The sequence below is a fragment of the Amphimedon queenslandica genome, unplaced genomic scaffold (assembly GCF_000090795.2).
Source record: "Amphimedon queenslandica unplaced genomic scaffold, v1.1 AMPQUscaffold_13295, whole genome shotgun sequence".
Lineage (NCBI taxonomy): Eukaryota > Metazoa > Porifera > Demospongiae > Haplosclerida > Niphatidae > Amphimedon > Amphimedon queenslandica.
Genome location: NW_003546469.1, coordinates 135,942 through 149,001, shown reverse-complemented (window position 1 = coordinate 149,001; position 13,060 = coordinate 135,942). Strand labels below are relative to the sequence as shown.

The 13,060-nt window shown below is 34.8% G+C and overlaps 5 protein-coding genes, 1 long non-coding RNA gene and 1 pseudogene across 6 annotated transcripts; 1 reads left to right on the top strand and 6 right to left on the bottom strand.

Moving 5' to 3' along the window:
• On the top strand, positions 1 to 531 carry LOC109583599 (uncharacterized). Its single transcript, XR_002185604.1, has 3 exons — positions 1 to 61; positions 111 to 295; positions 351 to 531. It is a non-coding gene; the product is annotated as an uncharacterized LOC109583599 (long non-coding RNA).
• Positions 532 to 720: 189 nt separating this feature from the next.
• Positions 721 to 2,526, bottom strand: LOC105313480 (solute carrier family 15 member 4-like). Its single transcript, XM_011406955.1, has one exon. It carries the CDS (start codon positions 2,524 to 2,526, stop codon positions 721 to 723), a length of 1,806 nt encoding a protein of 601 aa, XP_011405257.1.
• A 110-nt stretch (positions 2,527 to 2,636) lies between these two features.
• Positions 2,637 to 4,739, bottom strand: LOC100635030 (sulfotransferase 1C2A-like; annotated as a pseudogene).
• Positions 4,740 to 4,752: 13 nt separating this feature from the next.
• On the bottom strand, positions 4,753 to 5,310 carry LOC109580117 (sulfotransferase 1C2-like). The gene is made up of 2 exons (XM_019999005.1): positions 5,265 to 5,310; positions 4,753 to 5,087 (listed from the first exon to the last, which is right to left on the bottom strand). Exons 1-2 carry the CDS (start codon positions 5,308 to 5,310, stop codon positions 4,753 to 4,755), a joined length of 381 nt encoding a protein of 126 aa, XP_019854564.1.
• On the bottom strand, positions 5,045 to 7,810 carry LOC100634903 (sulfotransferase 1C4-like). Its single transcript, XM_019999015.1, has 3 exons — positions 7,498 to 7,810; positions 5,265 to 5,527; positions 5,045 to 5,087 (listed from the first exon to the last, which is right to left on the bottom strand). The coding sequence occupies exons 1-2, from the start codon at positions 7,765 to 7,767 to the stop codon at positions 5,336 to 5,338; spliced, it is 462 nt and encodes a 153-aa protein (XP_019854574.1). The 5' UTR covers positions 7,768 to 7,810; the 3' UTR covers positions 5,045 to 5,087; positions 5,265 to 5,335.
• A 19-nt stretch (positions 7,811 to 7,829) lies between these two features.
• Positions 7,830 to 11,061, bottom strand: LOC100634780 (sulfotransferase 1C2A-like). Its single transcript, XM_011406951.2, has 3 exons — positions 10,699 to 11,061; positions 8,369 to 8,630; positions 7,830 to 8,250 (listed from the first exon to the last, which is right to left on the bottom strand). The coding sequence occupies exons 1-3, from the start codon at positions 10,963 to 10,965 to the stop codon at positions 7,916 to 7,918; spliced, it is 864 nt and encodes a 287-aa protein (XP_011405253.2). The 5' UTR covers positions 10,966 to 11,061; the 3' UTR covers positions 7,830 to 7,915.
• Positions 11,062 to 11,134: 73 nt separating this feature from the next.
• On the bottom strand, positions 11,135 to 12,919 carry LOC105313479 (solute carrier family 15 member 4-like). Its single transcript, XM_011406954.1, has one exon. The coding sequence runs from the start codon at positions 12,917 to 12,919 to the stop codon at positions 11,135 to 11,137; it is 1,785 nt and encodes a 594-aa protein (XP_011405256.1).
• Positions 12,920 to 13,060: the final 141 nt, after the last annotated feature.

Here is a 13,060-nt window from a genome sequence, read left to right as displayed (position 1 = left end):
GTTTGGATTAGGATTGCTTATTGAAGCATCACTGTTTCTTGGACTCATCTTTATCCCTAAGGTGAGATAGAAGCCTCATAAAAATAACCATTATTTTTATTTTTGTTTAGATGATTTGTTTATACCTTGATCCTCAAGGAGAAAAAGTTTTCTCTCAAAGTGGAGCTACAGCTGCTCCAACTAATTCTCATGCACTGACAAACAACAGTGTTGATCAGAAGGAACCATCTGAAAAGATAATTTTAAATTTACGAAAAAGAGTCAAAGAATTAGAAGGACAACTGAATCTGACTAAGTTAGTGATAACATTTATAACATTATATTTTCATTAATCCTGGATATATTTTTAGATGAAAGAAAAGAGTCATGTTCCGACACTGTTTTATTAAAGAAAATACTATTGCTATTTGTAAAGTAATCAACACAACATGCTCATAGTAGACTAACATCCCAGTTGAATGTTTGTAAATTTAAATACCATTTTGTTTTATTTGTATTATTCCTGGCCTCAGACTGAGTGGCCCTACCACACTCTGCATGCATTTGTGCCTTTATGAGAGTTACCAAAAATTGGCTCTGAAAACATCTCCAAATTCAATTAAATTTTAAAACAGACAATTTTTTGAAAATGAATTTCACTGGTGCATCATTAATATTAATTGTTATATATAGTACTACTATTTAGATTTAGAACAAAAGTATAAAAATTAAATAAAAAAATTAATGTTGTGCATTTTCCTCTTTAATGAGAACAATGTCATCCTCATTTTGTTTATTGTTTTTATCGATAAAAGACTCTTCTCTAATCAGTCTTTGTTCAAATTGCTCTTCAATGGCAGAGCGAAGGTCAAGGTCAGGGTCTCTTACCCGCTTCACATACCACCGTGCTGTTAATATATATATGACTATACCAACTACAGCCACAGAACCTAATATAATAGTGAACCATGAAGTGCATGACATTGTAGATTTTGAACTGAAACTGACATATTGAAATGTCACTGTAAGTCCAGAGCCAATGTCAATGAATATAGCACGTAGGAACCAGAACAATCCAATAAGCATCCCATGCATACCAAAAGGAGCTTGACTGCATAGAAATTCAAACACGCATATAAGAGTTATAGCATCTGATATGCCAGCGAGTAATGATGGTAAAACTAGTATCCAGAAGGAGAGCTGAATTGCTTGATCAGTTTTCTCCCACACAGTAAAACAGGGAATGTCAAAAGGTCCATTAGTCAATCTTCCAGCCATGTCAATAATAAATACACTAAGTATTGATAGTATGAGACTAATGTATGACACACAGAGCCCTTTCAGGGGACTGATCAAGAAATATTCTAATTTAGGAAATAATGGCAATATCACCAATTCAAAGAGAGGAACGAGCAGCAGTACTGTGTTATCACCAATAAACCAAACGACAAAACCAGCATTTCCTTCAAGGCCTGTGTATCCTTTCTTGAATTGTGGAACAAAACTTGATATTCCATTAATAAAAGGATCTGAAGCTATAAGGAAAGGAGAAAGAGCTGCCAGGATAACTAAAATACGTAAAAAGGTCTTAACATTTTCAACTTCTTCATGAGTAAAACTACCACCATATCTCTCCTTAGCAAAATCAAGCCTGTTTGGTTCATCTCCCCAGTATGTGAATGCACTGCGTTGCCTTTTAAAATATTTGCCTTCAAAGGAGCACTTTATAACTTTAAAAATGGTTTTGTATACGTTTGGAATGGGTATGTGTTCAAAGCGGTGCTGAAGATGAAAATGAAGACAAAGGGAGAGAGAGAAGAGAAGAAATGCTATAGCTGCAACTGAGAGAGCACCAGTGTGATATTGTGTAATGGAAAGAAAACTAGTATAAGAGGAGATATTTCCACTGGCAAAAAGTACCCACACATACCAGTGAATAAAAGCACGTATCTTGATACTTGAAGTATTCATCATTTGATCAATGCCATATGCTAATACATTGGCATACATAAAAGCCATTGAAACCAATAAAAATAGGAGAGCAATCCCTGAAATGGCATATCTACCTGTCAGAGCAATAGGACCACAGGAACTGTATTGCAAACAAGAGCTTATCGACTGCAGGAGAGATCCTATCCAACCGAGCCACAGGCTAAAATAAATAGCATTGCCGCGTCCTATCTTTGTGTCTGATAACCAACCACAAAGAGGAATGAGAAAGTAAAGGGCATTCTCAATAATTGTTACCAGACTGTAAGCAAATGCATCACTTCCAGGATAATAGAATGAACATAAGTGACTGGGTGGAACAATTATGTCATTAGCAATGTTATACAAAATTACAGTGCAGATTGAAATTGGTGCAGCATAGAGCAATAGAAGAATTGATGGGATATTTAATGAACGGGCCTTTAGCTCCTTCCAATAATTTCTGAAACACCTGGTGGCTTTTGATCTTTTATCCTTTTTCACATTAATGACAAGAGAAATACTTCCACCATCAAATGAAGAGGACAGCAAATGCCTCGCTTCTTTGTGAGAATCCATGAGCTAATGACACACCTTGTTTATTTATAAAATCAATCATGTGATCATATAATAGTATTCATTATAATAACAATAGTATTCATTTAGATGTAATGTTGTAATATGTACATCTGTACTACACGCATTACACTTCATGTCACATATAAATTTAAATAACTATTTTATGAACAATAATTTAAACCAATTCCACCCATTCTCTTAGTATACTCAGCATTAAGTATTGATGACTGTTCCTCACTAAAATGATTCTTCCAATCATCAACAACTCCTTTACGAAGGAATGGTGGTGTAGAATTTGTCTCTACTTTATATGTAAAGAACAGATCAGGGTTAGCCAGAGGATTTGCCTTCATGCTCTCAAATGAGCTCTGCTCAGCAATACTCTCTATTGTAGCCTGATCAAGATCATATCCCATGAACTGTGATATACTCCTCACTGCCCCTGGGAGATCCCTCTTCATGTCCTCGTACTTTAGGAACAAAATATTTTCAGCATCTACATAATAAAATCAATACGTATACACGTAAATAATGTTTGGTAGGAACGGAGTTTCCTACATGATTTTAGCATAGTGCTCATGTCAGTGAATTGTCAAGTTGCCCAAAAATTGGGCCAAAGACTGTGTAGATAGTAAAGGATATTATTTTGACAAAAATTACAATGAAAAAATTCTTCACTTCTATAATTTTTTTTGATACCTTATGTTGTGTATCAACTTTGAGCTAATTCTGGATTTATTGTAAATATAAAAATTGCTCAAAAATTGGGCCAATAACCAAAGGCTATAGCTTTTGGTCTTAGGTCAAATTTCATCAATGGTTAGGAGAGAATTATCCATTTTTTCTGACACATATACATGTCTTTATGCTGTGTATCAATTTTAAGCTAATTTCAATCAAATTTCAATTTTTTATAAAATTTTTAAAGCTGCACCAAATGCCATGTACTATATTGCAGTGGTTGTCAGCTCATAAAGCATGCTCTTTAGTTAACTTAGCATAGTTTGTGGGAAACCCTGCATAGAAATAGGGAGTGCAAGGTAGGGGGGCTTCAGCCCCATTTTTGAGCAAATTTACTTATTTTATTGATAATGAAAGATTAAAACATACTATAAAGCATTTTGCCAGATGATGTGAAAACATTGAAGAGTTTGTTTAAAATTGCTCAATATTTATGTACACCAATCAACAACACCTGCTACATGTATAATGTTAGTGTCAACTAAAATTAATGATTTTAAAACAAACCTTTGTGACTCCACCATCCCAGTATATGATCAAACCACGAACCATAATTAACATCTCCTTTCAGAAAATATTCAAAAAAAATCATCCCAATCTCCACTAAAGTCAGAAAACTTAAAGCGTTTATTGTGATAATAGTAAGAGACAGCAACATCCTTTGGATTCCGTGTAACGTAAATGTATTTGGAAAGTGTTTGGGCAGGTGTACCACCTCCAGGCATCATGTTGTAAGGTAAGTGAGTGTGAAAATAATGAGGGGATGGTCTCTTCTAATACATGTAATAGAAGTAGTATAAAATTTAATGAGATATTTAATTTCAAAAATTTTGTGGATAAACAGAAATTATTAATGCCATAGAAATACTCTCTGCACAAGCGCAGTACCTATACCTAATGCATGTGCACACATAAAAACCCCTTGGAATTAAAAAAAGAGCTTATCATGAAAACATAAAACTTTGCACCCTCAAAATTTTGTATACAAAAATTAATTGTAAATTATCAGTTTCTCACCAAAGCAGCTTGTCTCCCTATCTTTTCTAAAAATGGCACAGCATCAGAAAGGGTAGAATCACATACTATTCTTCCTTCTACCTGTAAATTATAGACGTGATAGACACTGACATCATGACATAGGAATTGTGCTTCTTACAAGTTTTCCTGCTGACAAGAGATTGACAATGTGTTGCGTCCATGTGGTGCCAGATTTTGGATAACTAACTATGAGCAGGTCTTTTGGAGACAATGGGAAATCAGAAAATAACTCATCAAGCACCTCTTGCCTGACGAAAGAAGGTACACTTAAAGCTGCACTAGACATTCTCTTATTTTTCAATTTTCACCCAAAAACCCATCAGCCCCACCCCTGATATGTCTAGAGTTTAGATATATAGATCTAGATCAAAAGAAATTAAAAAGTATTATATAAAAGTAAAACTAAATCTACAAATCTAGCATGATACACTGATACAGGTATTAAGACTACTCATATTCCAAACCAGTTCCAGCCATCCTTTTAGCATACTCAGCATTAAATCTTGCCAATTGTTCCTCACTAAAGTGACTTTTCCATTCACCAGTTGTTCCTTTACGCAGAAATTGACCACGGTTCTCTTTAAACAAATCTTTCATAGGCTCAAAATGTTGAGGGTTAGCCAGAGGATTTGCCTTCATATTTTCAAATGAGCTCTGTTCAGCAATACTCTCTATTGTAGCCTGATCAAGATCATATCCCATGAACTGTGATATACTCCTCACTGCCCCTGGGAGATCCCTCTTCATGTCCTCATACTTTAGAAACAGAATGTTTTCAGCATCTGTAAAATAATAAAATGCAATATTGTTTGTTTCTTGTAATCTTTGTGTATTTCTATAGTATAAAAACTTAGCAAGTCCACAATTCAACAAAATTAAACTGTGCACTGCTACCATAATTAATGATACATAATAATTAGAGGCAAATTAAAATATACAAGCCCATACAATATATGTACCTTTATGCTTCAACCAAGGAATGACATGATCAAACCAACTCCCCATAACAGTCTTCCCTTCCATAAAAAGTTCAAAAAAAACAATCCCAATCTCCATCAAAATCATTTGATTTTAAAAGACGGGCATGATAGTACAATGAAACAGCAACATCCTTTGGATTCCTAATCACATAAATAAATTTAGCAACTGAGGTGGCTGGATCACCTCCTGGAATCATGTGGTAGGGAAGATGAGTCTTAAAAACACGAGGAGAGGAAACTGCCTGTGTTTAAAAAAATAAAATAATAATGCTATTGGTAATTGGTGTTTAGGTGCATGGTATACCGTATAGCCACAAAGTTTCAAAGCAATAAACTTTCCCGAATCAGGCCACAAGTCTTTTTTCGTGAATTAACTTTCGCGGTTCCTGTTTTAAAGCACACGTGTTTATGGGCAATACGAATAATTTTACGGAATTAACTTTCGCGAATACGGAAAATCCGTGAAAACAGCGAAAGTTGTACCCTCGAAATTAAGCGGCTATACGGTAAATTCATGTCATCCTCAAATGTGCTTTGAGGATTTGACATCAAAACTTAAAGACATACAAGGTACCGTATAGCAGAAAACTTTTGTTGCCACAAACATGAAAATTTCATTGTCCATCCAAGCAGGCCTTACAAGATATTTTTTGTCGATTTTATTTTCATTGATTAACATTAATTTTTAATCATCAACTCAGTCATGCCCACTTCATTTTAAATTTTCATTGTCTAATAATTTTCGTTGAAACTTTTGGCCAACAAAACAAATGAAAATTAGCACTGAAAAAAAATTTCCTACTATACAGTAATTCTACCATAAATTAATTAATGCATAGCTACTCCAATTTAATTCAGTTATCTGCCCACATACTGTATACCAGTTTATTTTCGCAGTGAAAATTTTTTGCGAATCTTGCATTTCCAAGATTTTGTGGAATTAATTTTGCAAATAGCTTGCAGACTGTACCATGTGGCAATGGAGATGCAGAATTTTGTGGTGGAAAACTTTTGCAATGGAGCAAAAACCATGAAATTTTACGGAAATATTTTACCACAAAAATAAACCAGTATAAGGTATGTCACACGCATATTGCTTTTGCATGATTGAACACAACAACCTATCAGCCCAGAAAACTGAATTGGAGTGATTGGTCTCATTGGTGGTTACATTTTTATTCCTTCTCTATCCATACAGTCAAATTTTAACTTTTTTATACCATATAGCAGGAAATTTTGGAGGGAGTTAAATTTGGCAAATGGCTAAATTTTGGTGATTGGTGAATTTTACTTTGGCAAATTTGTGGCCATGTGCCATTGAGCATGCGCATAATGGCTCAAAATGATGGATTTTTATTTTGGGAAATGGCTATCAAAATGCCAAATTTGCCAAATTTAATTGCCTCCAAAATTTCTTTCTATATGTATTATTATTATTATTATTATTATTATTATAAACTTTACAGTGCAACATAATATAGACAGGCAGAAAGGGAGAATGAAAGTACAGTAGAAACACTGATGGTGTGATACAGGATGCTATGCCAGCCAGGAAAAGAGGAGAATACAAGATAAAGGAGACACACACAATGATACACATAGAGAAGTAGACAGTGGAAAGATAAGGAATAGAAGACCAATAAATACGTAACAACGCATAAATTAATACAGCACTGGTCAGCAATAAGTTGACATGTTTTGCATTTAAGTTGAGTTTTAGTTTGCTATAGTTTATATCGTTTTTATAGCAACATACTAGTTGTAAACTAAACATTACCCATGCTCAAATGTTACCACAATCTCTGGCAAATGTAACTTGTGTAAACTCAAATTTAATGTCGTTGTTTATCTACATGTATGTATTATCACATTTTATTGTGTTCACCAAACAAGTTTAGTCTATAGTTCAGCGATTTTTTATTTGTCAACTTATTGCTAACCAGTGTTGTATCTGAATTTATTTTGTTTGTATTTATTTGTTTGACCCAACGATCATTGTGCACCTTAAATGATTAGGGGTATCACAAGAGGCCCTAGTCAGGCATGGTCTGACCCTAGTATGGCTGCCAGACTAGTCCTAAGTCGAAGAATAAAATTGGCCTGCCCCTGCAAAAATAATAGCTAATTGTGTGGATGTGTTCTAATTTTCGTGAAAAATGGGCTGAGGTAAAAGTTGAGGCTTAGAGATAGTTAAAATAACATTAACTCTTACCGTTGCAGCTTCTTTGCCAATCACTTCTAACCAAGGGCAAGCTTCAAGAATGTGTCTGCTCTCATGATCTAAGCCTATTTTCTCACCAGATATTTTGAGAAGTGTTGCTATTTGCTGCAGCCACGTCGTCCCAGACTTAATGTGAGTGACAAGAAAGACATCACTGGAGTACAGCGGTAAGTCTACCAATGCATCATACTTGGTTTGTTCGATGAATGAAGGGAATGGAACGCCATTCACTATGCTGGTTTTGATACTAAACTTACTCATTTTGATCTGAATTTGATTTTTTAAAAAGATACCACACCCAAAATCACATGTTCGAATTCGGTTTTAAAAATAATTAATTAATAGAAAAATTTTAAAATCAACCAAATCAAGAATCTAGAGTAGATAATAATTAGAGGCTCTTCTAATCTCAATCATATTCTAAACCAGTTCCAGCCATCTTTTTAGCATACTCAGCATTAAATCTTGCCAACTGTTCCTCATTGAAATGATTCTTCCAATCACCCACAATTCCTTTACGTATAAAATTCCCACCAGTATCTTTGAAATTATTCTTAAGAGGCTCGAAATGTTGAGGGTTAGCCAGAGGATTTGCCTTCATGCTTTCAAATGAGCTCTGCTCAGCAATACTCTCTATTGTAGCCTGATCAAGATCATATCCCATGAACTGTGATATACTCTTCACTGCCCCTGGGAGATCCTTCTTCATGTCCTCATACCTTAGGAACAGAATGTTTTCAGCATCTGTGATAAATTTAATTAATTACAAATTTGCAGTTAATTTTAAAATCAATGTGTATGCATGTGCATGTGTATGCATGTGTGTGCATCTAGTGTATGCCTATTATAATTGTTACAATACCTCTGTGTTTCCACCAGTCAGAAACATGATCAAACCAGCTACCCATCTCACATTTTCCTTCCATAAAAAGTTCAAAAAAACAATCCCAATCTCCATCAAATTCGCAATGAGTCAACAGACGAGAGTGATGGTATAGTGATACAGCAACGTCTTTTGGGTTCCTAGCCACATATATAAACTTAGCAACTGAGCTAGCTGGGTCCCCTCCTGGTATCATATGGTAGGGTAGGTGAGTTTTAAAGAGACGAGGAGAAGGAACTGACTAAAAGAAACAAATAAAAACAAAAATTAGTATGCATACACGTAGGTTCCCTAAATTAACAATAGTTCGAGGCTGATTGGCTGTATAGTTCAAATACACAAAAACCATACTTAATTGGGTGAGCCAACATAATTAGTCCATACCCACAGATTAATAACAGAAAACCTGCTGGTAAATAATAGTATCAGCTGAAATTAATTCAATTTGCCTGATTGCAGGGTTCCTGACCAAACAAATATAGTAAAGGGAGCAGGCTCTTCATTTAATGCTCCATTAATGTATGTCAAGTTATACAGGCAACAATCTATCAATCACTGTAATTTCCTGTGTACCTCAAGTAAATGGAAATGAGAGTGAAAAGGCTCTAAATGCTTCGGTTTTAGGACATAAAAAGGTTTATTAGTCAAATGTAGCTGTTGCTAAAGCATCTGATACTCTTGTGGAGTAAAAGCTGCAGCAATTATTCCATTAATAAAGCACAGAATGTGTCTGTCTGACCACTGGAGAATTTGTAAGAGTTAGATGACACATTTCATTGTTTTATGTTAAAAATTATACTAAATTATAATACATGGGCACATCAAAGGTACCACCTGTTCCATTATATAGCATACAGCACCAGAAGTGAGTAGCTTCACAATGGCTATAGCAACACTAGGTGAGGAGCTCTTTGTGACCAGGAAAAAAGAAAAACTGCCAGATATCTTCTGATGTTGATCTTCAGGCAGCCAAGTCGTGTCATGTGGCAAAAAATCATCTTGTTAAACACAGCGGGCTTGTAAATGTCTGTATTAGCTTTGCCTACACCTTGATAGGCCATTAAAAACTCCAGAAAATTTCTCTAGGAGTGTATTTGGTGAAGTCTTGACAGTCAATACAGCTACCACTTGGTGCTTTGTGCTTTATGCTGTCTGCTGTTTTCGACTTTACTCATGGTGCCATACAGCACTATTTACTGTTCTTCAATTAATATGTAAAATGATATACTGTATAATATATATAGTGACAGGGTTTTATTTTGGGAAATTTCAAGCCATATTGCAAATATTAAAACCATTAATCAGTAATGCATAAGATCACAAATTTTGGTAAAATTAACATGAGAAATAAAGTGTCACCAAATTAAATTGCTACAATGGTATATCCTTAGAGATAAAAATATAATAAAAAAGATGAAATTAGTCTAATCTGGGATCAATACAACTGTAATTAGGGGCTTGATTAAAATTATGATCACATACGTAAATGAAATAGTGTACTAAATAACAAATCAATACAGACACAGGGAAAATGCTCTTATCTACCTCAGTAGCCACACAATCATACGTGTATGTACATGCACTGTACTTGACTGTACTATACACATGTATACAAAATGCTAATCCATAGTACATGTATTTTGTCAAAATGGCTAGGAGAGAATCTCCATTTTCTGACGTTTTGATGTTGTATGGCTATAGTTTAAGCTAATTCCAAATTTCTGATTAAAGTTCAATTTTAAAATTACTGGTCCTATTGCATTGCTCATGTGTGCTGTTTAGCTCACTTAGGCTTAGCATGCTTTGTGGCAAACCCTGTTTTATGACAGCTAAACTGCTAGTTTTTTTAAAGCAAGCCACATTTCTGTTTCATGTAAAAACATAGTATTTTTGATCAACAAGACATAATTGTAATTCTAATCGAGTCTAATTTCAAAAAGGAGTGTAATTGAATGTGTAATTGTAATTAAGATTTTATAATTGACTCCAGATCTGATTAGTACTTACATTGAAATAAATGAGCTCTATTTTTTGTAGTTGTTGTACTGCCCACTCTGCATAGCGAAAAACTTTTTGGTTAAAAATTTTCACACACCTTGGGGGTAAAGTTCACGAAAATTATTTAATATGGTATATACACATTAGTCTTGGCCGAGACAGCAAATTGACTTTCAGGTAAATTTTGGGCCACAAAATCTCTTGTTATACAGTAATTTTCAAAATACAGTAAAACAATTTTTTAAAATCAAAAACAAACAACTATAAATGCAAATAAATAGTAATAAAATAATTATGACTTATCTGCTTACCATTGCAGCTTCTTTTCCAATCACTTCAAACCATGGACAGGTTTCAAAAATGTGCTTGTCCTCGTCTTTAATGAAGGTTTTTTCTCCCTTAATTTTTACAAGTTTTGATATCTGTTGGAGCCAAGTCGTTCCAGACTTTATGTGAGTCACTAGAAAGAAGTCATCAGAGCGAAGGGGAAAGTCTCTCAAGGCATCATATTTAGCTTGATCAACGAGAACAGGAAAAGGAATGCCGTTGACTATGTTAGTGGTAACTGCCGCCATCATGGTCTAGATATCAATAGCTTGTCAAAGGACTCGAAACAGCAAGGTTTATGGCTTGAACATTGACCCTTGCTGGCAGCTCATTAATTTACCTGCATGGCTCCGCCCCCGAATAATTCAATTTAGGTAATTATTATTTCTAATTAAAATAAAATCAAGTATTAGTATATAATTAGTTGATTACATTTTCTTCTGTAAGAATGGACAATCTTTGTTCCTCATCTTTTTCTAATCTTTTCTCGTAAATGTCCTCAATTATTCTTACATAGTTATCAATTTCTTGTCTTTCTCTCTTCTTGTAAAATCGTGCAGCTACTACGAATGAGACTATTGCCAATATGCTGAGAATTACTTGCATTCCCCAGTACCATGCACCACAACTGAATGGAAACTTGTGTGCACCAATAGTAAAAAATATTGCCAGCTGGTCACCAAAATAAAACATAACTTGTTGTATGAGCATAAAGAATCCAAGTATCATTCCTCTCATATTGTATGGTGCTTGACTGCATATGAATGTGAAGACAGATGGAGCCACCAATAGGTCTGATATGCCCAGGAATAATGCTGGGATTATAACCCAAGCATATGAAATGGATTTTGTAGAATTTTTGTTTGACCAATCTAAGAAACAGACATCATCATCATCATTTGTAGCTACATGTGCAATAATGTCGATTATTAGAAAGGAACTAGTGCTGGCAAGCAGGGCAAGTACTCCAATACCAATAGATTTGAAAAACTTTGTAAGAATGTATTCAAACTTTGGATAGAGTGGAAGCACAATCAATTCCAGAATGGGAATGCTGATGATTGGCAAGAGTGGATCTAACAGATAAATGATCCATTTGGATGATTCCAAGTCATCGGTGTATTGCAAATGTTCTAGAAATGGCAGCATTTGTGTAGAGAGGCTTGCATAAGATAAGTAATAAATACAAAGACATAATATAACAAACATCACTCGACCAAACGTCTTGACATCTTCAACATTTTCTGTTGTGTAAGGCCCTCCATACTTGCTTTTGGCAATATCTATTCTTTTTGGTGCATCTTCTTCCCAGTAAGTAAGTGCACTACGATTGACTGGTACTTTGTGCTGGTATGTGAACTTCAAGACACCATAAATTATCTTGTACGGGCTTTTCATTGGATTTGGTAGTGTCTTGGTGTAGATTGATTGTGAAAAGAAGTGAAGTAGAAGAGCCATTGATGAAGCCACTGTCCATAACAACGGGACAATTGGAAAATGCTCAATAACATCAGTTGGTTTGAAAGTGAATGGTAGCACTAATAGATAACCAAAAAATATTGAGACAAATAGTGCCCAAGCAAACCAACGAACAACACTACCTACAATGCTGTTTGGTGAATCTACCATTTGATCAACTATAAAAGCCAAGATGTTTGGAAAAAATGTTATAATGCTTGTTTCGAGTAGTATTATTGAAGATGGCAAAAGGATGAAACGTCCCACATAATAGAGGAATGTATTTTCATTGCATGACAGGCCTGGATAAAACACAGATCCAAGTGTTAGAGATACCAATCCAAACCACAGACACCACAAACTAAATGTTAGCATTTTAAATCGTCCATATTTAGTGTCAGCTAGCCAACCAGCTATGGGAAAGCCCAAAAAGATAAAGAACTCAGCAACGTATGTAGAAACTGTTGCTTTTATAACTGTGCTTTTATTTTCACCCCACTGTGTAGAGCATGCATCATTAGCAAATATCAACTCTGCTGTGACATAAATCAAAGCAAAGGTTGAGAAAATTGGAATGGCATATATTATAGGCAAAGCAACAGAGAGATAATGACGAAACTTGCGAGAGAAAGAATGGACCTTCCCACTAGATTGATACTTTGATTTGGTGACAGCTTCTTCTTTACAGTGAGAACTGTGAACTGACTGTGTCTGTGTGACAGGAGCACTTCTCTTGCTTGTCCTCATTTTGAAGAATAATTGACAGCTCAGTTGCCAGCTAATCATAGAATGGTCACATCATCACATGATTTTCATGACATGCAGTTAGATAAGCTGCCAAATATTTTCTATTCTAGTTAAACTTCTATATACACTTAACACTCTAAA

Excerpts from the sequence above, each read along its gene's own strand:
- LOC105313479 (XM_011406954.1), bottom strand. The coding sequence starts at position 12,919 with ATGAGGACAAGCAAGAGAAGTGCTCCTGTCACACAGACACAGTCAGTT.
- LOC100634780 (XM_011406951.2), bottom strand. The coding sequence starts at position 10,965 with ATGATGGCGGCAGTTACCACTAACATAGTCAACGGCATTCCTTTTCCT. Across the intron at positions 8,631-10,698 it reads TTGGAAAAGAAGCTGCAATG|TCAGTTCCTTCTCCTCGTCT; the intron begins GTAAGCAGATAA and ends TGTTTCTTTTAG. Across the intron at positions 8,251-8,368 it reads TGACTGGTGGAAACACAGAG|ATGCTGAAAACATTCTGTTC; the intron begins GTATTGTAACAA and ends AATTTATCACAG.
- LOC109580117 (XM_019999005.1), bottom strand. The coding sequence starts at position 5,310 with ATGGGGAGTTGGTTTGATCATGTCATTCCTTGGTTGAAGCATAAAG. Across the intron at positions 5,088-5,264 it reads TCCTTGGTTGAAGCATAAAG|ATGCTGAAAACATTCTGTTT; the intron begins GTACATATATTG and ends ATTATTTTACAG.
- LOC105313480 (XM_011406955.1), bottom strand. The coding sequence starts at position 2,526 with ATGGATTCTCACAAAGAAGCGAGGCATTTGCTGTCCTCTTCATTTGAT.
- LOC100634903 (XM_019999015.1), bottom strand. The coding sequence starts at position 7,767 with ATGAGTAAGTTTAGTATCAAAACCAGCATAGTGAATGGCGTTCCATTC. Across the intron at positions 5,528-7,497 it reads TTGGCAAAGAAGCTGCAACG|GCAGTTTCCTCTCCTCGTGT; the intron begins GTAAGAGTTAAT and ends TTTTAAACACAG.